The sequence below is a fragment of the Nicotiana attenuata genome, unplaced genomic scaffold (genome assembly GCF_001879085.1).
Source record: "Nicotiana attenuata strain UT unplaced genomic scaffold, NIATTr2, whole genome shotgun sequence".
Taxonomy (NCBI): domain Eukaryota; kingdom Viridiplantae; phylum Streptophyta; class Magnoliopsida; order Solanales; family Solanaceae; genus Nicotiana; species Nicotiana attenuata.
The window spans coordinates 312,689-337,514 of record NW_017670269.1 but is presented as its reverse complement, the minus strand read 5'-3'; the positions used below and the strand labels follow the sequence as shown (position 1 = coordinate 337,514).

Here is a 24,826-nt window from a genome sequence, read left to right as displayed (position 1 = left end):
CAACTCCGAACTTCCCGGAATTCAATTTCGACCATGCGTACAAGTCATAATACCTGAAGTGAAGCTACTCAGGGCTTCAAACCGCTGAGCGACATGCTAGAGCTCAAAACGACCGATCGGGTCGTTACATTCCCATTTGAGAGAGACTTGAATCTTAATGTTTACTAAAAACTGAAGTTATTGATTTGTGTTCTCTAATTACTCTTGTTCTATATTCTGGTTCTTGGCCGGCTGAAAGCCAAGGCCAGAAATTCTGGGTTTTTGCTCTGTGTTGATATTCAGAATACTGTGGACTTTGTTCTTTCTTGCTTTTTCGTTTAACTGGTAAGTTGCTGAACTTTTGTCACTTAATTCCTATTTGCCTGTCATTTGCATATGTTTTCACTTCTGGAGATTGTAGTTTAATGTGTTTTTCTGGGCTGTGCTTGTATGCAATTCTGATTGCTTTACTTCAATTTTAGGTCTCTCTAATCTTTAACTTCACTATGTTGGTAATCTGAGACATGCCTAAACCTGATTTGAGTTAATTAATTTCTTTTCAAGCTCATATAGCTTGTGTGTTGCAACTTACTAATGTTAAGAACCTTTGCACTTTAGCCTCTCTTTAGTGTTTAATTTTGTTATCAATCTTGTTACTTAGACATGCTTTCATATCCCTTTTAATAGACTAGTTGATCGCATTCAAGAGCATAAATGTAGTCATTAACTATATTGCATTAATCTGTTTCGTGTCCTATTCTGAACTTGCTATGGTGATCTCCTTCTTATGTAGCATATTTGATCCTGTATGCTTCTAGTATGTCTAGACTTCCCAGTAATTGCAATAATCTGCTCTCATCTTGTCTAAGTTTTGTTTCCAATCAATATGATTCTTCTTGTAACACTAGCTTAACATAATTTGAACATTTTCCTTATTATGAGTCTGTGTATACCAATCCTACAAATATGTATGTCAATGTGTGACTACTTATGCATTAGGTGTTGAACTTGTTCTTCTGAATCTTTGCTAAGTTTATTCTTAAAACCTAAAGCATGTTTGATTATTTGCTCTATGTGCTCAACTTGACTATGTTTATACCCTTAAGTTCTGTCCCTCGGCTATTGTCCACTCTCCCCCATTATCACTTATGTTATTCTAAACTCACTATTCTTAGCCGGCTAAAAGCCAACCTATCAAGGCTTTTTGCTACTGACCTCCCTAGTGTGAGCACATGTGCCCTAACCCACCTTAAACTCGTTAGGTGGCGACTCTCTTTTAACACCCTTCCCTAAAAGAGTTGTCACGTGTCGAAACCCGATTTCGCGAGAAAAAGGGGGCGCGACAGTCCATATAATATGTAAAGTTTAAATTTGTATGACCAAACTCCAGCATAAGTTTCAACCTATTAATTATATTATTATCGGAAAATGGTCTGATATGTCCCTCTACTATGATAAATTGTTTAAAATTGTCCTTCGTTATACTATTGGGCCATAAAAATCTCCGCCATCTTACTATCCTAATAAATCTATCCTTAATTAGACGGAGGTGACACGTGGCACCCATCTGTGCCCTTTTTACATCCAGTCACACATTAAATGACCCGCTCCACGAAAACCCCATACCCGTAACCCGTAACCCGTCATTTATAATACAAAATAAATCCATTTCATTCATTTTATCTTCTTTCTCATTCACTGAACTCTCTAACCTCTCTCTTCTCTGTTAATTTTGCCGATTTGAACAACAAATGCCATAAAGGTAATACCTTCCTCCATTAAAACATTCATCTCTACTATAATTTTTGTTTAGTATTTCATCTTTATAGTTTTTTTTTTCTTTTCGTTTTTTAGGGTTTTTATTCTAGGGTTTCGATTTCTTGGGTTCCATCTACATCCAACTTAAGTTCCTGCAATTTCAATGATATATTCTTATAGCTATTTGTGGATGATGCAAAAATCTCTTCTTTTTTTTTCTTTTTTTTTTCTTTCTTTCTTTTTCTTTTTCTTTTTTTTTTTTTTTTTTTTTTTCGCAAAAGGCAAAAGTTCTGAACAAGAAGTGGTATATGTATTTTTAATATTTTCGATGTTGAGTAAAGCTAGCATATCAAATGTTTATTCCATTTTTTGTAATTTTTCAGTCATTCTCTCATTAACTATATATATATATATGTAAATTAAAGGCAATGAAGAATTATATACCATTAAAATAATGAAAAGTCGCAGCATGGGTAGTGTTGCCTAAAAGATGAAGAGTTGTGAAAGCAATGAAGAAATTGAGTAAATGAAAATGATGAAAAGTCATAGCATGGAGTCATCTTGCAACACAAGACACTACTAGAAATCCGGTAAAAAGCGACCATAAAAAGCGACCACAAAAAGTAACCACAAAAAGCGACCAAAGTTGGTCGCTTATAGGCCCAAAAGCGACCAAAAAACGACCAAACATGCCTGGTCGCTATATTGCTGGTCCCTTCACTTTATGAACCAAAGTTGGTCGCTAATTAGCGACCAACTTTGGTCTCTAAGGTAAAATGACTAAATATTCCGGGTATTGACTATAGCGACCATCTTTGTCGCTTTATTATTTTAATAATATAAATTTGGCGACTAAATGTAAAATATATTATTTATTTATNGTACCTTCCACTCTTCATCAAATGGTAAAATTCGAGCATGAGGATCAAGAGATCGTGGTCCACGGGAGGATGGACAATCAATTTCTAATATATCACAATAAACACTAAGAAAATAAAAGACAAGACTATATTTCTTTCACTAAAAGTAAAAACTCAAACAAACTATTCAAGAGAACGTCCGTGACGCTTATGGGATATCCAACACATCATCTTCATCAAACACATTTGAATCCGCTTGTGAGAAGGTTGTCTTAACATCTTCACTTTCATCTATATCTACAATTCGTATGCAATATTAATTAGTTAAATATTAAGAATAATTAACATCTACATTTGGGATACTCTTCTTGTTATTTTTTGTGCCATATGCTTTTTATATTTTACATATTTTAAATACGTATTTTTATTAGGCCCACGGGTCGGCCCAGCCCAGCCTCAATCAAGCCTCACGGGCCACGGGCTTACTCGGACCGGGCTTAAAAGCCTCGTTTTTGAATGGGCTTCAAAAATTCTAGCCCAGCCCTGCTAAATCACGGGCTGGGCTGGGCTAGCCCAACGGGCCAAGCCCATATTGACGGCTCTACAAATGAGCTAGGATTTTTAGGGGTTCAACTACTTATAGTTGCTGCACTATCTGGTAAATTTTATGTTATTGAAGGGGATGATGGTATTAGACATTTACAAAAGTTAATATGCAATGAATTCAATGTAGTGTACCTATTTGGTGTAGATGAATGTGAGCCCCCTATTTACTCTATTCCCAAATATGAAAAAGAATCTAATAAAATTATGGATGATGTTGGTACTGATTGTAGCTTAAGTGATGTAGGATCTGACTCTAGTACTGATTCTGAAGGATACAATTCTGAAGAATTAGAAGCACTTAAAGCACAAAAGAAAAGAAAAATAACTGAAAAACTTAGTGACTACAAAGAGTTATACAAAGGTATGTCCTTTAAGGACATACCAGAAGCTAGAAAGTGTATGAAGTTATATTCTCTGGCTAACAAGGAAAAGATTGAAACTGGAGAATAGTGACTTAGAAAGGCTTAGGAATAGTTGTGATATTGTTGGATGTCCCTTTGTTTGTTTGATATCAAAAGAAAAATTTGGTGGGATTAAAATCAAGACTTTAAATGCTGAACATGATTGTGGAGAAAAAGTTAGGAGTCGGAGACATGATTTCAGTCCAAAATGCATGGACTTGTACAATGAGTACCTGCAGATTGCTCAAACAGCCTATGAAGTAAATGCAAATGATCAAAATGGCTATGAAGTTACAGAAGGATCTGACAAGCACTGTGTCAGTTTGGCTGTGAAGAAGAGCACTTGCGGGTCATGGGACCTTATAGGAATCCCATGTCCACATGCTATTAGAGCTATACTTCATGACTCTGGTGATCCAATGACAGAAATCAACTGGTGGTATAGCAAGGAGGCATTTTTGCTGACTTATAGGCACAAGATACAGCTTGTCAGGGGAGAAAAGTTTTGGAAGATTGAACCATCTCGAGCAATGGAGCCTCCAGAGCTTGTGAAAATGGCTGGTAGACCTAAGGTTAAGAGAGATAGGCAGAAGGATAAGGTAATTAAAAGACAAGGAGTGTGGTCACAGTACAGAAAAGGAAGAATCATGACTTGTAGAAAATGTGGAGAAACAACTCATAATGCAAAGACTTGTGATCAGGTAATTGTTTTACATGAACTTCAAAGCATTAAATACTAGACATGAAGAATATTTTCTAACTTGTCTTTTTAACTATCTTTATCAGTGAAATAAGTAAAGTAAGAGTGGAAGATTTGAGTAGGCTGCCACTAGGTCAGCACCAGCTGCCACAACTGAGCAGGCTGCCACCAGTTCAGCACCTACTGTAAAAAATTCAAAAGGAAAGCAGCAGAGGAAGAGGCCAAGTTGTTTGATAGATCACGAAACTAACCAAGTCAAGACAGTTAAGCACCTCAAGTTGAAAATGATATCAATTGTTCAGTACATCAAGCCACTCAACCAAGTCAGGACAGTGGGCTTAGGTTCATGCCTACACCTGGAAGAATGCTTAGGTCATGAGTTAGACATGAAGAAGATGTTGTGCTTAGGCCAAGAGTTACATCAGAAGTAACTACAAGGCTCAGGATGAGACAACAGGTACAAATACCAGCTGGAACAAGGTCAATCAACTTCATTGGTGATCATAGTGGTGCTAGTGTGCCAACAGATCTACCATATTCAGCCCCAACATTACAGTGGAAGGGGAAGGGTGTTGTAACTGCAAATCAGTTGGAAAAACAAGGGCAAGAAAGAATTGGGAATCTGAAATCGAGGAGAAAAATAAATAAAGACAAAGCTGCAATTTTTTCATTGTGTGTGGGAAGTATTTACTCCAAACTTTAGACAGTTATCTCCCATTTAGTATTCTGTGATTAATGGTTGGTTCAGATGTAATTACTGTAATTATAATTTTTTGGTGTATGTTTTTGGTGATGTAGTTACCGGGGTTACTGTGAAGAAGTGTATGTTTTTGGTGATGTAATTCGTGAAATTGGATGCCATATTAATCTAATTGTTTCGAAGTTGTAAGTTGCCATATTGGAGTTCAATATTGTAAGTTGTTAGTTCTAAAGTCTAAATTGTAGTTTAATTACAAGTGTCTATGTTTCAACTGTGTTTCGAAGTGTCTTCGAGCATTTGGAAGAAAACATATTTTATTTACAGCTTTGGCAAAGGAATTAAATAGTTGAAAGTAGTATAAGTCAGTAGATAGGGGCATTAAAAAGGGATAATAGATAGAACATCAAAACACTAATACTTAGAACATACATTAACAATTGATATCGTTGTTTTAAAACAGCTAAAAAGACAGTAGATAAGAGCATAGAAACGTCTAAATATTACAAGAACTAGGAAGTGAAATATGGAGCATATGCCATCTTTCTTTTACAGAATTTACTTCATCCACATTGCCGCAACAAATCCAACAAAAAGTGCAACTGAAATCGAAATAAACATCTTCATCTTAACCACTTTATCTTCGAATTCCCTTGCTTTGTTCACTTCAACATTTTTTGCAACCTCCAAATTTTTAACTTTTTCCAACAATTTGTCCCTTTCTAACTTGCACGACTCCAACAATTGCTTCAACATATTGATTGTAACATTAGCAGCATCCAAATTACACCGCAACTTACTGATTTCTATCAATCTTCGGTCCGAAAAAGGTTCGTCTTGCCATTCCCAATATTCACGACTCATTCTAACGATAATTAACAATAATTAGGTTAGAAGGAGTAAAGATTCAATTTTTGTATGAACAATTAACAAACTAAACACATGGAAAAGTTCAACTTACTTCAGGTTTAGCACATTTATAGAATCTCCTTCCGGGATTTTGAGGTGTGGTTGATCGGAAGTGGTTGGCAATCTCTCCACAATGGCACCTCCTCTTTGATGTAGCACTAGAATCCGACATGTGACCCACTTTTACCACCACCAACAGAAAAAGAAATTTATGATGACATTTGTTACAATTGGATGTCTTGATGAAGCTTAGAGCATAGAGGGTTTGATGGAAATTGCTGTAGGAGTATAAAATTTGGGGTTGGGATTTATTTTGTATTATAAATCAAGGGTTTACGGGTTATGGGTACGGGGGTTTCGTGGAGCGGATCGTTTAATGTGTGACCGGATGTAAAAAGGGCACATGGGTGCCACGTGTCACTCCGTCTAATTAAGAATAGATTTGTTAGGATAGTAAGACGGCAGGGATTTTTATGGCCCAATAGTATAACGAGGGACAACTTTAAACAATTTATCATAGTAGAGGGACATATCAGACCATTTTTCTTATTATTATTGATCTATTTTTATATTGTTGCGCCAATATTTATCAGTTGATGGGTTTATATAATAATATTATCTACTATTTCATGAAGAAAACAAAAGGATGATACCTATTTTTAAATAATTTAAATGCAAACTTTATCCTAATTTTTTTTTCCAATTTCAAGTACTTAAATAATAAAATTATAATTCAAGAAAAAATGGTAGAATTTGGATAGACTTGAATGTATGAATATCCATTGCATTTACATGTTCATAAAATAATATCGTTTACATGCTTCTTTGTGTGTATTGTATTTTTTAAGTAATATTTTCTTATAAAAAATTATATTTAATATTCTCTGTGCAATGCACGGGGTATGAATACTAGTTTTCATTAAAGAACATCTTAAAAACTTGAATAATTATCCAGGCGACCCTTGAAAAATGCTAATGATATGAAATTTAGGTACGAAATGTCCGATAACAGCACTGAAGTAGTGAATCTATTGACACCATAGTAGTGGTATACAACTTTGGACCTAACGCTCAACTTGCAAGCTAAAAAATGGAAAGGTGAATGACTAAAAGTTTGCCAATAAAATGTGGTGAATATTACACATTATGTTGTTAAGTGACTAAGTTCGTCTCTCATTCCATTTTATTATTTCGGGAATGATGCTACACAATCCTAACATGCAAAAATGGTTTTCATGCTCAAATAAAATGTATGATTATTATTAAGCTTAATTTACCATCCCATTCTTCTTCTCGCGGAGGAGAAGACAACAAAACACTCAAATGCGCGAATAATTTTATCGGTAGTCATTCAAATTGATGGTTCAATATTCAAATGATTTTTATCACGTAAAAATCATTTAAGTGAAGATTGGTAGCATAAAGTTAGTTTTGTAATTTTCACTTAAAAATATCTAATTAAATCCCGATTAATTAAAATATAAAATAGGAAATGCATGTATTTTGCACCAAAAATTTTATGCGGGGCGTACCACGTCAAATGTTATTATAACGTTATTTTGTACCACGATATTGCAATCCCTTTTGGTTCTATTTTATTTGTTTTTGGTAAAAAAGAAAAAATTGTAGTGGATCACCTTTTTCCTTTTTTTAATTAGTGTTTTTTTTTTCCTCTAGGGGTTTGGCCGGCCAAAACCATCTATTGGATAGTAAATGGCAAAATACATAATCTACCCATCAAACTTAGGACCAAATCCCTCTTACACACCTGTTGAATACGGGTTTTATTTTACACACCAAACCTTTCAAAAGTGTGTCAATTACACACCACTTTTGACCAGCCTCTGGGGCATGTGAAACACGACCAGTGGGGCGCGTGAATAGTTACTTTCTGCCTTCACTGACTAATTACAACGGCTATTTACTAAAATTTGGGCCCATTTTCTTTAACCCATTTTCTGCCCCAATTCTTCATCTCCCTCTTATTTCATCTTCTTCTTCTTTAAAGGAACCAAACAATGTTCTGAACCAAACAATCTTCTTCTTCACCTTCCACAACTAATATGAGAATTGACAGAAGAATGATAATGGGCGTTAGGGTTGTTAAACCCTAAAATTACTCCTGATGAAATACCCAAATAAACCCTAACTATTTCGACCCACCCATCCAAATCAAAAGGGTTGAACAACCTTAAAATGTGAATACTAACCTGAAAAACTGAAGAAGAAACAGCAACAACCAGATGTCTTCTCGTCAGATTATCTTCATAGTTTTAGGGATGAAGAACAGGACTTGGAAAATGGGTTTATGTTTGTTAATTTGGTTGTGTAGGTGTTTTTAACTTACCGGGTTGGATCTTTCATGGGTCGGAATTAAGAAAAGGGTCGGATAATCTATTTTAATTATAAAGAATCGTTGTTTTTTTTTTAATTTATAAAAGCGCGTGTATACAACGCATTAAATATTAAAGGGGCTGGTCAAAAGTAGTGTGTAATTGACACATTTTTAAAAGGTTTGGTGTGTAAAATAAAACCCGTGTTCAACAGATGTGTAAGAGGGATTTGGTTCTAAGTTTGATGGGTAGGTTATGTATTTTGCCATAGTAAATTGTAATAGTATCAGATAAACCCCTTCTCTATTCGCTACACATTTGCCTGCTAATATCTTGCTAGGCTAAAACCCCTAACCCATAGCCATAAGACCAATCACTGCGCACCCTCCTCTTCCTCAGCCATGGCTTCCTTGTCCATAGACATAGCCACGACCTTTATGGGACTGGCCAAGCGTCAAACTCCACCGCTTTATGGTCTTCGCACTACAGTGTTCCCAAATTTGTGGAAAACCAGCTCATCTCAGAGAGCCAGTTTATTGTCCACTTCATCTTCAAGAATTCTTTTTGCAATCAATAATCCTACGAAGCGAAACAGATTATCTCGCAGATTTACTGTATCTGCCACTTCTACTTCCACTCCACAAAGCGAGGACTCTGATATTTTGACCAAGATACCTCCAGATAATCGGATTCCGGCCACTATTATCACTGGTTTCTTAGGTTCTGGAAAAGTATGTTTTGTTTTACTTCTTTCTATGCTCAGTTTACCTCGTACTGCTTTAATTTCACTGTCAATTAACTACATAGTTAAATTATTTAAAATTTGTATTGTAAATTTTACTTTGTTGTTTGTACTCAAGTAGATGGAGCTTAACTCTCTTTTTGTTGTTGCAATTATTTGATGGAAAATTGACGTGGCAGACTACCTTATTAAATCACATATTGACTGCGGATCATGGGAAGCGTATTGCTGTTATCGAGAATGAGGTATGCGAATAGATCGGATAATCTTAATATTACGGAGCTTATTTAATTCTTATATGCTGAATAAGATTTTAGGCTAAGTCAATGTCTAACATATTATTATTTCTTCCCCTCCCCTGGTAGTTTCTGAAATTATATTGTCATTTTAAGCTTCTCATGTTTCAGCTAGGTAGTGATTGTCTGAAATCTGTATTATTATACCTCTTATTCCTATGCAGTATGGTGAAGTGGATATTGATGGGTCTTTGGTTGCTGCAAAAGCTGCTGGGGCTGAGGAAATTATGATGCTTAACAATGGGTGTCTCTGTTGCACTGTGAGGGGTGATCTAGTTAGAATGATTGCTGAGTTGGTTAGTAGAAAGAAAGGGAAATTTGACCATATTGTCATAGAGACTACAGGTAGGAAACCGATGAGTCACATTGTTCTGCACGTAATTGTTCTAGTACATTTATGGGGTTGAGGATCCACGATATCTCAGCTGCCTAATTTAGGCATTTGGTTATCCTTTTGCTTCTAGCTTGGTGCGTTATTACACATATAAGCCAAAAGGTTTCTCCTTTCTTGATGCCAATGTTGGCTCTCTTCTGTTGATTTGGCAGGTTTGGCAAATCCTGCACCAATTATTCAAACTTTCTATACAGAGGATCAGGTTTTCAACGATGTTAAGTTGGATGGTGTTGTTACATTGGTTGACTCTAAGCATGCTGGTTTGCACTTGGATGAGATTAAACCAAAAGGTGTGGTCAATGAAGCAGTCGAGCAAATTGCTTATGCTGACCGTATTATTGTAAACAAGGTACATGTCTATCTCTTTAAGGTGGACTCCATCTCAATTACCAATTGTGCAGTGAGGTACTATCTCTCCATAATAGCAATCGAGGCTCTCGAGGTGCCAGAGGCAGAAATTATCCCAGATCTAGTGACATTTTATTATTTCAGGATCACTAGAAACCGATCATTGCCTGCCAAACAAAGTTATAAGTCATAGAGCATATATTTGCTAATGCTGCTTAACCTATCTGTTAATGCTGTTCTGTCAAATTTATTTGCTAAATCAGTACATTCCACAATTTTTTGCTTCTATGTGGATGTATATTTTTAAAGAAGTTTCTATCTGCAAGTGGAGGTTACCTGAGATGTAGTTGAATTCATTTTATGAAACTATTAAGCTTGGAGATCTAGTATGAATCATCACGCTGCAATCTGACAAATGTTTTTCATCTCCGTGCCAGACTGATCTTGTTGGTGAGTCTGAAGTTTCTTCCTTGATTCAGCGAATAAGGGTTGGTATTATGACTGATTCGTCATTTGACATAATTTTTATTTGTCAATCTTAGAGTTACTCGCTAAAACTCTCATGGTGAATAAACAGAACATAAATAGCATGGCCAATCTGAAGAGGACACAGTTTGGAAAAGTCGATTTGGATTATGTTCTAGGGATTGGAGGCTTTGATTTGGAAAGGTATTACTTCTTCTCCTTAAGCGTGCATGTCTATTGTTTTGTTTTGCATTTTATCCAGAAACGCATATACAGCATAAAATGTTAATAACTGGTCAAGTCTCATTCCAGATAATTAAGTCAAACTGATAGTCATGTTTTTCACGGGAAAAAAGGCATTCAATATTTGGATTTGCTTGTTAGGTTTCCCTGTATTCTTCCAAACATTATGTTGAAGTATGTCAGATGCCTAACTCATTCCAGTAGGGTTTTGTTGTTGGTACCCTTAGAGGGCCAGGACCTAGGGGAATCAGTAAAACCTGCACGGCTAATCCTTAAGGGGCCGGCAAAGAGTCAGTCCGGCAGAGAAAATGTCCTTGGGAGAAGGGAGGAGAAGTTTTAAACAGAGATAAAGGGTGTTTGCTTCTTGAATGAACTGTGGAAAATAGGATTCGAACATGATTCTCTTTGGTGAATAAAGCATTTACAAAGAGCAATATCAGTTACTGTATAGTTTCTTATTTCATAAATTTCAGACATTTTTTTTCTTCCAGAGTCACGGTTTTGATGAATTTCTTCAGTTTTTTATGATTTATTTAGCTCTTCTAATGGTTCTTTTAACTATAGAAAATTTTGTGCTGAAAGCACTAGGATTCTTCAGATTTTACTTTTAATCATTTTTATAGAGGTCCATTGTTTCTAAGATCTATTTTGCTTTGTCTGAGTTTTTATCTTACAGGAATATTGTTTACTTTATACATGTTACCTTTATAAAAAGAATTATTGCTCACTTTGTTTTTGTTAAATTCGTAGAATTGAGAGTTCGGTAGGCGCTGAAGGTTCCAAGGAAGACCATAGCAGCCACGCCCATGATCACGATCATCATGATCACCACCACCACCACCATGACCATGAACATGATCACAAGCATGGTAAGTGTTCTTTGACGTTAGAACTCCTATCCTAGCCCTTCTAGTAGCTAATGTCAACAAAATGCTCCACCAACTCAGTTAGTTCAATTTCCATAGAACTATTTCCCCTTATTTTCGGGGAAACTACTTAAGCAGTCTTTGTTTGATACTTTCGTGGCTTCTATTTAGTCATAGTGCTATGAGTATCCTGTTCTAGTTATTGGAGCTATTAACTTATCTACATATAGCACTTCTTACCAAGCACGAGCCTGGTTCTGGAAATTCAAACTCGTTAAACTATTTATACAAGCTCAGCCTAGCTCGATCCGACTATCTACAAGTCAAGAGTCAAGTTTGACTTTGGCTTGAATAAAGTCTCACAAGATTGAGCTTGCATTCATTTTGAAATTATTTAACTTTGAGCTTGTTCATGAGCCCGTTTATGATCCATATATTTAATTTAAAAGAATACTGAATACAAGAGAATATTGCAATAACCATTTTCCTATTGAATACCTTAAGGTTGGTAGATTGGAGACACTGACAGGAGCATAAGTACCTTTTTTGCTTTTAAAGAGGAATAAAATTGCAAAAAAAGGCGCTGTAGGGTGAGATTGAGCTCGGTGATATATAATAAATTAAATAGTTGAGTTGTGGTTTCTTTGCGAACCTATTGGTTCATTTACAGCATTAGGCCCTTTCTTTATCTTTTCCTATTCTTTTTTTTTTGGCATTTATTTTGGTTCTATTAACCAATCTATTTTATGTTAATTTTTTCCAGTTTCCTTTTGTTCGCCACACGCCTCGTGAAAATTTCTATCTTTTTTCATGTTTCCTTTTGGCTCCACTTGTGATGTAGTAGCGTATATTTTGTAAGCTTATTTCTCAAAAAAGCAGTTCTATTTCTAGTGCATATAGTTGAATCTTGAACATTTGCTCAAGAGTGTTGTTGCTTTCTGCAGAACATCATGATCATCACCATTCTCACGATCACACGCATGACCCTGGTGTTTCTTCTGTCAGCATAGTTTGTGAAGGGAGCTTGGATCTTGAGAAGGTTGGTACCATGGTCTTTCGTTTGGCCATATTTTTCGTAAATACTTCTTTCAATAAGATATTGTGTGTAAGTTGTAAATCTGGACAAGTATGCTAGTGCTTAAGGGTTGTTATTCTGTAATTCAGGCTAATATGTGGCTGGGAACGTTGCTGATAGAACGAAGCGATGACATCTATCGGATGAAAGGTCTTTTATCCGTTCAGGGAATGGATGAGAGATTTGTGTTTCAGGTTATTAACTTATCTTACTGATGAGTTATAATGTGATTACTACTACTACTACATAATCCCTTTATGGAATGGCTGAAACATTTCTTGTAATGTGGATGCTATAATTAAGATCAGTGCCTTACTGGTGTGAATCACAGCCTCATTGAAGTTTGAGTGAGTAAATTCCGTGGCACGTGATATTTGTCAATATGCTGATGTGTCTACTTGTTGGTGTAACAGGGAGTCCATGACATATTCCAAGGTTCTCCAGATCGGCCATGGCGGTCAGATGAAGCAAGAACAAACAAGATAGTATTCATAGGGAAGAACTTAGACGCAAAGGAATTAGAGGAGGGCTTCAAAGGCTGTCTAATATAAATCTGAGATTCTGGTTGCTATTTTGTGAAAGGTTGATGACCTACTACTGTTACTTGGTCAGGGGAGAGGGAAATGTCGCACAATTGACTTGTTAGGGAACATACAGAAGACTTTTTGGTCTAATTGGAAATATAGTACTATTATTCTAATATCCCATTTCATCTTTGCAGTTTTATGCTGTTTTACCCTTTTCAGCTTCCCTGTAATTAATAAAAAGAACATTATGTTGGTGGGAGATTTTCATTTGTTTGGTGTGGTGGGAAAAGAAATACAATGTCTTCACTGCTCAGTCCAAATGATGGGATGAAATACGAGAAGTTAAATAGTTAGCCCCGCTGTCCCCCCCGCCCCCTCTCTCATTAAATTATGGCTGGACAAACTAAACAAGAAAAAATGTGGATAAATCCTTTTTTTTAATGGAAACGGAGGGTCAATTTTATAGGTGGTCATTTAACTTTGTAATATGATCGCAGTAAATTTATTTAAAAAAAATTTCTAGCCACAAAATCACTTAACTTTCTCTCTGTCTTTTTTTTGTTTAATAGAATATCATTCTTGTCATTTTTCAGCCAACTTCACCGGAAATCGCAACCATTTTAAGAGTATTATTTTGAAGTAAAAGAGCTCCATGACCCAGAATAAATTACATAATTTTTTTTATCGGTTTTTCTTTTTTGTATCAATTTTTTAGTAAATAACTCTTTTTTTTTCTTTTTTTTTTTTTTTTGTAACTGATAGATCTCTACTACAATTTAAAGATCATTTTTTAGCAAACTGAAAAACTTATGCGTAAATGTTAGATCACGATCTAAACTTTTATAAGTCATTGCAAATGTTAAACCATAATATAATATTTTGTGAGAAAATTGAAAACTATATGATCCAATATTAGAACGAGTCTAACGTTTTCCGACAAAAGCTATATTTGCACAACTTCTTAAAATAAGGACAAAATCTAAAGAGCAGCCTAAAAAGGTACATTTGCGTAAATCAGCCATAAATATAGTAAAAATAGCACGGGCTAGTCAGTTTTCGGACTGATATTTGAAAAATAACCAGTGTTTGCAAAGTCACTGAAAAATAGCCACTATTTTGCTAAAACATGAAAAGTTCCAGCATAATATGTTGAATTATGGAGCTCTCGCTTATAAACTTTCAGCATATTATGTTGGAATTCTAGCACACCAAAAGTTTCAACATAATATACTGGATATTCCAGCATATTATTCTGGAATCTCATATATAAAAAATTTGAACTCCAGCATATTATGCTGGAATTTTTCTGGATTGGTTTTTTTTTTCATATTTTATCCTTACATAAAAAAGTGACTAAATTTCGATTACTTTTGAAACTATGACTATTTTTAAATTATTAATTGTAAATCTAGCTATTTTTTATTTCACCCCATAAATACCCATATCCAAATCCAACCCATGAGATTTAAAATGGGAGAATGACACAGTTACCCACAAAAATAAAAAAATATTTATCCTTGCCTACCCATTTATTTTTCGGAAAAGGGCTAGATATATCCCTCTACTTTTATTTATTGTTCAATCTCATCCCCCGTTATACTTTCCGTTCATATATATCCTTGCCGTGCAACAAAGTTCTATATTTATCCCTATTTTAACGGACATGACATGTGGCACCGTTTGATTGAAAGAACCAATCCCAAAACAAAACAAAAAAACCCAAACATGCCTAAAATATAACCCATCTGACCCGGTTCCCCTTTTAAAAAAATTTCCTAAAATTAAAACTCATTTCTTCTTCCCCCCCCCCCCCCCCCCAAAAAAAAAAAAAACAACCATTATAATGAGCTGCAACCTTAAGAAAACATCAGATTAAAATTGTAATTTCCATCAAGTAAACATAAAGCATCAGATTTAGCGAGTAAATAAGGATCAAACACGTAATATACTAATCTTCCAAGTTTCAAATAAATTAATACAAATCATGAACTAAGAGACTAAATCAAAATCAGATGAACCTAGCAAACAGATAGTTAAAGAAGGAAACAACCCAATTCAACAATTAAGTCAAAAACTTTACATAAAATAGACAAACCCCATTCAAGAGAATTAAGAGCAGTAGCAGCCCAGTGAAATTACGATGTTTACAGGGCTCTAAAATCGGACTGCTAGTAGAGGAAGATTAGCCCATTGAGAGTGTGAAAATTTCAAAAACGACGTCGTATTATGCGCCCATCGTTTCCTCTACCTCTTTTCCGGCAGTTACCTGGCCGGGAAACGACCATCATCACCGGAAAAGCCACTGATCCTCCATTATTTTCGATCAATAATCGATCCTGTCTAGCCCCACTCTCTCCTCTACTCCCCTTCACAGCCCCAAAAACCCACAAGATGAAGGAAACAATTAGTACTAGTCATCGGAGAAATCTCAGAGCATAAGTGTCCAACGCGACCCGAATTCTTTAATGTGGTACTTTGGTCGTAGGTTTTAAGTGGGTATGGGTATTTAAGTTGTGGGTTAGGTCTTGTGCTTAAAGGATGCCACGTGTCATGTCCGTTAAAATAGGGATAAATATAGAACTTTGTTGGACGGCAGGGATATATATGAACGGAAAGTATAACGGGGGATGAGATTGAACAATAAACAAAAGTAGAGAGAGATATTTGGCCTTTTTCCGTTTATTTTTCTACCCATCAAACTAATTACATTTCCTACCCACACTAGTTTTTGTGGGAAATTTTCCCTTTTTCCTCCTATTCTTTTTTATTTCTATGCTTCTTTTCTTTTTTTCCTTTTTTTCTTCTCCTTTTCTTTTTTCTCATTTTCTTCTTATTTTTTTCTTTTTTCCTTTTGTAATTTCATTTAACTTCTTTTTTTTTATATTCTTTTCTATTTATAATCTAATTTCATTTACTGTTTTCACCATTTTTTATTATTCTTTTTTAAAACAACAAAAAAAATAACTGATATAGTAAATATTTGTTCACCTTTTTTTAAAAATAACTAGTATAACATACCTTTTGTCTTTTATCTCATTTTTTAAATTCAATTATTAAACTGAAATCTTGATCTAATTCACTGAGTATCACACTGACTGCTGCTGAGCACCATAAATTATATAATCTGATTCTAAGAATCAATAAGTGATTGCTATGCAAACCTTGATCTCCTTCCCTACAAATATCAGTACACACTCTACCATTAGCAGTAACACAGCCAGTTATGGAGCAAGAAAACATAATCTACGACCACCAAATCTCCATATATACTAGTTAGAATAGAAATGATAATAAAATATTTAAAAATGCAATAAAAGTATAAGTAGCAAAAAAGACTTCTAGTACCATATGATACCAATATGGTATACATGTATACCAACAAAGTATATGATTGCTCTAGAATATTGCTACAACTATCTGCGACTATACTACTGTAACGAAACTTTAAAGGATGCAATAAAAGTATGAGAAAATTACACGCTCGCATTGCAAGCTAAATATTCGCAAAGCAACTTGCTCATTCCGTATACTAACAGGGTATATAGCTGCGTGGGATCATTCCAACAATTGCCTATAACTATAAAAACTATTACATAATACACATAATCTATGTCCATTGGCACAAAAAAATTCCAGCACTGCAAATCATGTTCATATAAATAATTTCAGAATAGTAATCACTTAAAAATGTAGCTAAAACAACCCAAAAAAATGTTCAAACTACCATATGATACCAATATGGTATATAACTATACCAACATGGTATACATCTTTACTGGTTAATATCCGGCAATTATATGATTATACTACTATTACATAACACACATGCATAAAGAGAAAAATAAAAAAAATAGCGTACTACATATTAATAAAATAAAGTATTTCAAGATATTGTACTATATTACTATTATTAAAAGAAGATCAAATAGTGTACCTATTAAATGCAGCTAATACAACAAAAAATGTTCCAACTAACATATGATACCAGTATAGTATATAGCTATACCAACATGATATACAATTGTACGCAAAGAGTTTAGTTTTTTTTAATTCAATTATTAAACTGAAATAATATCAGTTGTCACATAATCTAATTAATTTAATGAGAGCTTATGCAATGAATAATACCTCCATGGAATTCCATTAAATAGCTCATTTAGAAAAGTATTTGAAAAACAAATGAGAGCTTCGTCTAAATTTTGAAAAAGGACATGGATATTTCAAAAAGCTGAAAAAGGATCCAATTATAGCAGTATATTGTATACTATTACGGTATAATATTGTCATATATTGTATTTTATTACAGTAAATTATACACTATTATAGTATATTATTGCATTATGATGCAATAAAATGTATAAACAGTATATTGTTGCAGTAACTTCCCAAAAGGTACTATAAATAATATTTTTTAACACCCACTTTGAATCAAACAACAAAAAAGGAATTTTAAATTCAAGAGTTTCAAGCTCAACAATGGCGGGTCTTCAAACACACACAAAAGTCCAGATCTGGAGTTTGAAAAAGAGTTTAACAAGAAAATCTCTTAAAACAACTTTGAACACAACATCCAATTAAGTAATCGGGTGTTTTTAGGTGATTAGTACGAGTATCACGCATGACGTTGAATAAAAATCTCATATAGAGAAAGCCAAAATCTATCGAACTCAATGAGATTGAGAATTTTGAGAAGAAACTATTGAAACCCTAATTTTTTTTTATAGATTTACTTTCTAGCTTTGTTTTTCTGGAATACATGAAAAAGAGAGGATAGAAAAAGTGGATTGATACGGAGGGATATAATCCAATTAGAGAAAGTGAAAAAGAGAAAGGGAGAAGGAAAATTACAAGGCAACTTTCAAATGCATAATTGCGTAAAAGAATAAATAAGAAAAATGAGTACACGGGTAAATATTTTTGATCGGCTAGATGTATAGTGTAACTATTTTGAGAGCAAGTAAAAACCCATAATTTGTTTGTCATTAGTAGGTATATAGCATAAATTGCTCGTTTAAAAACCCAACCCAATTGGAGTCGCGGGGAATTAGCTCTCTGGACTCTTCTAGGAGTATTACAAAAAATCAGTTTCTCTGCAATTCATCTTCATAGCTCATATGGCAGACCACGTAAATATGGTATGCACCTTCCTCCTTTCTCTTTCGGTTCAAATTTTCCCTTTCATCATTCTGTGATAATTTAAAATTGGAAATTTTAGTGCAATTGAATCGACTCTTCGAAGCGTTTTATTGGGTTTTAGCAGATTGTACTATTGATTCAACATTTACTTTTGGTTATGACTTATGATTCGCTGTAGTTGGTTTTGCTTTGCTGTTAATAACAGCTTTATAAACTGTGCTTGGGTCCTTCATTTTTTCACAATGTCACTGTTGAATACCGTGTTAGAGTGTTAAATAAGATTCAAGTGCTACTTCAGATGTGTTAATACATCCTTGCTGTTGTTGCAGGAGATGGAGGATGAGGATGATTATGTTGAATATGTACCGGTTGCAAAGCGTCGAGCAATTGAGGCGCAAAAGATCCTTCAGCGCAAGGGAAAATCTTCAGTTTTGGAAGAGGAAGCGGAAAAATTGAAGCTTGTTGCGGCTAAACCGAGTTTGCTTGTGAAGGCCACTCAGCTGAAGAAAGAGCAACCTGAGATTAGTCCAACTGAACAAGTAGTCCTGCAAGAGAAGGAGATGATTGAGCATTTATCTGATCGGAAGACGTTAATGTCCGTTCGTGAACTAGCTAAAGGTATTACTTATACAGAGCCTTTGTTCACCGGTTGGAAGCCGCCATTAGCCATCAGACGGATGTCAAAGAAAGCATGTGATGCGATCCGAAAGCAGTGGCATATTATTGTGGATGGCGAAGATGTTCCTCCACCAATAAAGAATTTCAAGGACATGAGGTTCCCTGAGCCCATTTTGAAGAAACTTAAAGCGAGGGGGATTGTTCAGCCGACACCAATCCAAGTGCAGGGCCTGCCTGTTATTTTATCAGGTCGCGATATGATAGGTATAGCTTTTACAGGCTCTGGTAAAACATTGGTTTTTGTCTTGCCACTTATTATGGTGGCTTTGCAGGAAGAAGTTATGATGCCCATTGCTCCCGGGGAAGGACCATTCGGCTTGATTATTTGTCCATCCAGAGAGCTGGCTAGACAGACATATGAAGTTATTGAACAATTCTTAGAACCATTGAGGGAGTATGGTTACCCTGAATTGAGGCCTTTGCTGTGTATTGGTGGAGTTGATATGAAGTCCCAAATTGATGTTGTAAAGAAGGGAGTTCACATTGTAGTTGCTACACCTGGAAGACTCAAAGATATGTTAGCAAAGAAGAAAATGAACCTTGACAACTGCAGGTATGTACCTAATCTTGCAGATCGGTTATTGAGGTAGTATTTTTTTTATCTCTTTCTGGTGGCCGTCCTTGTTTTTCTAGGCGTTGGAGTCTAACGTGCTCATCTGGCTGGGATCTCGTTCTAAAATATATAAATACTAGATGAAGAGTAATCAAAACATTTTCCCTAGCTTGTACAGTATAAAGAGTTAGTGTTACATATAACATCTCATTTTCTTATACCTAACCTCTGATCAGTCAAGTATTTGGCGTGCCTGCTCTCATCATCAGTTGTCATGTGTTGCTTCTTTCCTGGTTGTTTGCTATTCCGCGTAATATGTGGTGCTGTCCCATATCTACCCCTGCCTTTGAGAGTTCAGACACATATATAGATGGAAAACTGTTTGTGGGAACATTTTGCTCACAGTATAGGTACCTTTTTCAGCCCAAGTCAATTTTAAACAGTGGGAATCACTGACTGACTGCTAACTGCTAATTTGAGTCCATGCGCTCAGAGATTGTATATGTCTGTATATAACTTGATTAATCTCTCCATTGATTGTTGATTTTCTTCTTTTTCTTTACTTTCTTACAATGTATGTCTGTGAAGTTTGCGGTGCCTACCGTAGTGTTGGTTTTTTGCAGATACTTGACACTGGATGAAGCAGACAGATTGGTTGATCTTGGTTTTGAAGATGATATTAGGGAGGTGTTTGATCATTTCAAAGCTCAAAGACAAACTCTGCTATTTTCTGCTACAATGCCCCCGAAGATTCAGAATTTTGCTAGAAGTGCATTAGTTAAACCAGTAACAGTGAACGTGGGGAGGGCTGGAGCCGCCAACCTTGATGTGATTCAGGAAGTGGAGTATGTAAAGCAGGAAGCCAAGATTGTTTACCTTCTTGAGTGCTTGCAAAAAACTCCGCCTCCGGTTCTGGTTTTCTGTGAGAATAAGGCTGATGTGGACGATATCCATGAATACCTTCTCTTAAAAGGAGTTGAAGCTGTGGCTATTCATGGAGGCAAGGATCAAGAAGAGAGAGAATATGCAATTGCATCATTTAAGTCCGGCAAGAAAGATGTTCTGGTTGCAACTGATGTTGCTTCTAAAGGATTAGATTTTCCTGATATTCAGCATGTAATTAACTACGATATGCCGGCTGAAATTGAAAACTACGTGCATAGGATTGGACGAACAGGAAGATGTGGAAAAACAGGAATTGCCACAACCTTTATCAACAAGAATCAGAGCGAGACAACACTTCTTGATCTAAAACACTTGTTACAAGAAGCAAAACAAAGGATACCTCCTGTCCTTGCGGAGCTCAATGACCCCATGGACGACGTTGAGGCAATCACGAATGCGAGTGGGGTAAAGGGTTGTGCATATTGTGGTGGACTTGGTCATCGTATCCGTGACTGCCCCAAGCTAGAGCACCAAAAGAGCGTGCAGATTGCCAATTCCAGGAGAGACTACTTTGGGTCTGGAGGTTATCGAGGAGAAATTTAGTTCCTGTTCTTATTTGCACTCTGCAACTTGTATCCGCTTTTCCTTCTAGCTTGATGATAGTCACTAATAGGTTTCTCAATGTAAAATGTAAAATTCATGGTTAATCTGAAAGTCATTGTTTCTTGAACAATCTTGGATGTTTAACTTGAATCCAGATGTGAACGTTTATTTTAGATTCTCAAGTGCGTTTTTTTCTTTCATGAATTCGGTTTGGATTGATGGACAAAAGTACAACATTATCTTCAGTCTGGATCATATAAACAGAGTTAAAGATTGAAAATATTATAGGGTATTGCCATAAGCTGAGTTTCTACCGCATTTGAACTTTCTTGGTTGTCCTTGCCTCTTGACACCCTCATATTCACATACGAAATTGATGATTATTCTACCAGAAAGAAACAATTATGAATTGATTCCTTTATCCTCTCAATTGATTCCTTTACCCTCGTATGATAGATCCTTGTGGTCTGGCCCTTCCCCGGATCCCGCGCATAGCGGGAGCTTAATGCACCGGGCCGCCTTTTTTATCCTCCCAATGACCAAATCCTGATCTATCAAGGGACTCGGTACTACAATAAAATACAAACTCTTTTCTGTTTTCACTTGATAAAAGTGTAGTGGGATTACGCGTACCCGCCTATGAAAAGAGAAGAGAAAAAAAAAAAGCCAAATACAAGAATCCTTAAAAATTGGATGGACAATTTCCTAGTTCATGTATACAAAATTTAGAAATCAACTAAAGATCTAAAGTCATTTTGAACGAGTAAATCCAACCTAGGGCATATAAACATAGGACAAACAGATCCTTCAGCTATAGCAATTTTACCATGTAGACAAACAAAAGCATATATTTGGCCTGCCATGAAAATGACTACAAGATTATATAATTGCAGGACTTGAACCTATATAAACTCTGATATATCCCATTCTTTTTGCATCAAACAAGAAGCTCTCCCCCCTACAAAAAATCCTACTCATTTATTTTCTTCTCAGAATCAAAACATGGCTGTCACCACCTTCACTGAGGAACACACTTCCCCACTCCCCCCCAAAAGAATATTCAAGGCCTCCATTGTTGATTCTCATAACTTGATCCCTAAGTTGATGCCACAAGCTATTAGCAGTGTTGAAGTTCAAGGCGATGGAGGTGCTGGAAGTATCAAGACCATCAATTTTCCTGAAGGTACAATCATCAAATTATTCTTTTATTTTTATGCAAAAGTCTTCTTAGTAGACTAACATTTCTTATGAAAACAATACCTCTGATCACTTTTACCCTTTTTTTTTGGTTCGTATAGGGGGCAAGTTTAAATCCATAAAGTATCGTGTTGATGAGCTTAACGAGGAGACATACACGTATAAATACACATTGGTTGGAGGTGATGGATTGGTAGACAACCTTGAGAAAATAAGTTATGATGTGAAGTTTGAGGAGTCAGGTGATGGTGGTTCCATATCTAAGGTGACTAGCACATACTATACTGTGGGAGATTTCAAGCTCAATGAAGAGGAGATCAAGGCAGGAAAGGAGAAGGTCTCGGCTATGTTCAAAGTTGTAGAAGCTTATCTCCTTCAAAATCCTGAAGCCTATGCTTAAGATTGGTGTGTTATGGGATGGTTTTTTCTCAATGGATTCTAAGTTTGTTCTTCATGTTTGTGGCAGCAATAAGTAATTTCTGATCTTCAATAATGTTGTTGGCAGTTTTTATGGTTAAAGTACTGATAATGTAAAGTTTTTTCTATACCAGTCTTTCTCTTCATATATAATTTGTCATTTGCTTGGGAAGTTGTAAGAGATGAGTAATGGCTGATGACTACTTGAAGTGAGAATCCTTACACTGATAATGTAGAAAGTAGCAACAATAATAGCTTCTTCATTGAAACTTATGGCTATATTCCCTGTAATGTAACAGAGCTTAGCCCTTAAACGCGGAAAAGAAAAGGAAGATGGGAAAGTGACTAGTAACAGTGACAATTTCTCTTCTAACATAATGCTTCTAGTCAAAGTACGTATAACTTCAGATGATGGAAGAAATTGCTGAGACATAATATAATTAAGTAGATAAAAGCGTGCTCTCTATAATAGTTTAAGCTTTAAAACTAGATGATCACACGATTCAACATGATATCATAGCAGATAAGAAATCATAGGTTCAAATCTCATTGCCACCAAAGAAGCAAAGAAAAATATTTCCACGCGTTTGGTACCTGAAAAAGAATCTAATATAAATTATGATCGGCCAGGCTGCTGCACAGAGAGGCAGAATCATCTGTGTGAGAACTCGCATACACATACAGTAGCATCCTGGAAAACAGCCTCAGAAGCTCTCAGTTCTCTGAAGACAACTGCTGGATTTGTGTCTTCACCTAGAATTTGCGGGAGTCCATGTCGTTGACGCTGTATATTAAAGAAGAACATACCATAAGCCAATGATGTGTAGTTCAATAGAAGCAATAATATTATCATATTTCAATCACTTCAGAATCGTTTAATACCTTTGTGTATCCGAAGGTATGTTCGCCATTGCATACAGCCTGAAATTCGTTTTGAATTGCATGTACTAACCTTCTTCTTTCTTCCACACTCTCATAGAAAGCTACCTTGAGTAATTCTGTTTCATCTTCAAGAATTCTCAATCTCTTATCAACTAGTTTAACTTGCTCGGCCTGCACAATCTCCTTATTCCTATAACCTCCTTCTGCAGAAGAAGAACTTTCAGCCAAGTGACACGAGTACGTGTACGACGCGAGGGATTTTCCCTTGTTGCCTGACATGACATGCTAGCTGCTCCTAAAAGCATACTGATTCATATATTCTTCCGGTCTGAATTTATACATAATATTAACAAAATCTGGACAAAAATGTCTGATGTATAGCATTATATGAGAAAACGTTGAGGTCTGACTCTTAACAGATAAATAGCAGGGTGGAAACCGGTAAACGAGAAGTATTTGTCCTGAAGCTGAAATTAGTAGGGCCTGATTTCTTCTATTCAAAGAAAGAGGCAAATTTTGGATGCATATAAGCAGAAGGTATTAATGCAGTGCTTTCCTAGGACGGCAGTAGTTCTAGTAATAATTCATTCTATTTTTGGCAGTTGTCAGAATGATTTGAAACCAAATATTTTAGATTGTCTAATAACCTTCAACTGGTTCAAATTAATCACCAATCCTTTCATTGGACCGTTTCGGCTAACTATTGACAGTTACTGAAACCGTTCGCATGGCTTCAAATAAAGCTTGAACCAAACTGTCATAAGTTATTGAGCAATGTAGTCATGTTGAGCTCTAAGCTGAGAACGGGAGTATGCTTTAGACATTCTTGAGGAGATAGTGACGGTGGATCCAAACTCTAAACTTATGCCAGGACAGGGGAGCGACATACTCACCAGCTATCCACATCTCTTTCAAACCTCGTGTGTGACTTATTTTGCATTTGTTTTAAGTGAAGAAGAATGTGACGCCTCGTTACTTTCCCCCCTTTTTCCTTTACATGCTTTTGACAGCTATGATGTATAAAGTACTATTTGGACTTTGGTAGGAATTGTATGTGTGTGTTTGAGATGTTGAGGTATTAGATGCTTGCTTGGGACAAAATTGAAAATGGCTGAACAGTGTGGTTATAAATGTTGTGCAAAGCATTGTCTGCCCGCTGACTACGAGGTGGTCAATGGGGCGGAACGCCTTGCGACAGCCTCGCTAGCCAGTTAGCCGAACACGCTATACAATATGCAACTCACTGAACTAGCCCAATATGCACCACACTTGGTTG

At 35.8% G+C, this 24,826-nt stretch overlaps 4 protein-coding genes across 5 annotated transcripts; 3 read left to right on the top strand and 1 right to left on the bottom strand.

The window, feature by feature from the left end:
- Positions 1-8,534: 8,534 nt before the first annotated feature.
- LOC109237022 (COBW domain-containing protein 1-like) lies at positions 8,535-13,396 on the top strand. The gene is made up of 10 exons (XM_019403265.1): positions 8,535-8,974; positions 9,165-9,230; positions 9,446-9,626; positions 9,828-10,024; positions 10,461-10,511; positions 10,601-10,692; positions 11,482-11,600; positions 12,542-12,636; positions 12,762-12,866; positions 13,086-13,396. Exons 1-10 carry the CDS (start codon positions 8,645-8,647, stop codon positions 13,221-13,223), a joined length of 1,374 nt encoding a protein of 457 aa, XP_019258810.1. The 5' UTR covers positions 8,535-8,644; the 3' UTR covers positions 13,224-13,396.
- A 4,657-nt stretch (positions 13,397-18,053) lies between these two features.
- On the top strand, positions 18,054-21,227 carry LOC109237021 (DEAD-box ATP-dependent RNA helicase 35). The gene is made up of 3 exons (XM_019403264.1): positions 18,054-18,334; positions 18,665-19,566; positions 20,190-21,227. The coding sequence occupies exons 1-3, from the start codon at positions 18,314-18,316 to the stop codon at positions 21,052-21,054; spliced, it is 1,788 nt and encodes a 595-aa protein (XP_019258809.1). The 5' UTR covers positions 18,054-18,313; the 3' UTR covers positions 21,055-21,227.
- Positions 21,228-21,822: 595 nt separating this feature from the next.
- On the top strand, positions 21,823-22,780 carry LOC109237010 (major allergen Pru ar 1-like). Its single transcript, XM_019403252.1, has 2 exons — positions 21,823-22,237; positions 22,353-22,780. The coding sequence occupies exons 1-2, from the start codon at positions 22,057-22,059 to the stop codon at positions 22,649-22,651; spliced, it is 480 nt and encodes a 159-aa protein (XP_019258797.1). The 5' UTR covers positions 21,823-22,056; the 3' UTR covers positions 22,652-22,780.
- On the bottom strand, positions 22,202-23,878 carry LOC109237011. 2 transcript variants are annotated; one of them, XR_002069588.1, is made up of 3 exons: positions 23,551-23,878; positions 23,263-23,452; positions 22,202-22,231 (listed from the first exon to the last, which is right to left on the bottom strand). XR_002069588.1 is itself a non-coding variant. In XM_019403253.1 (2 exons), exons 1-2 carry the CDS (start codon positions 23,827-23,829, stop codon positions 23,321-23,323), a joined length of 411 nt encoding a protein of 136 aa, XP_019258798.1. In that variant the 5' UTR covers positions 23,830-23,878; the 3' UTR covers positions 23,109-23,320. The 2 variants fall into 2 exon arrangements, 1 of the variants encoding a protein (XP_019258798.1); XM_019403253.1 differs by lacking the exon at positions 22,202-22,231 and having other exon boundaries at positions 23,109-23,452.
- Positions 23,879-24,826: the final 948 nt, after the last annotated feature.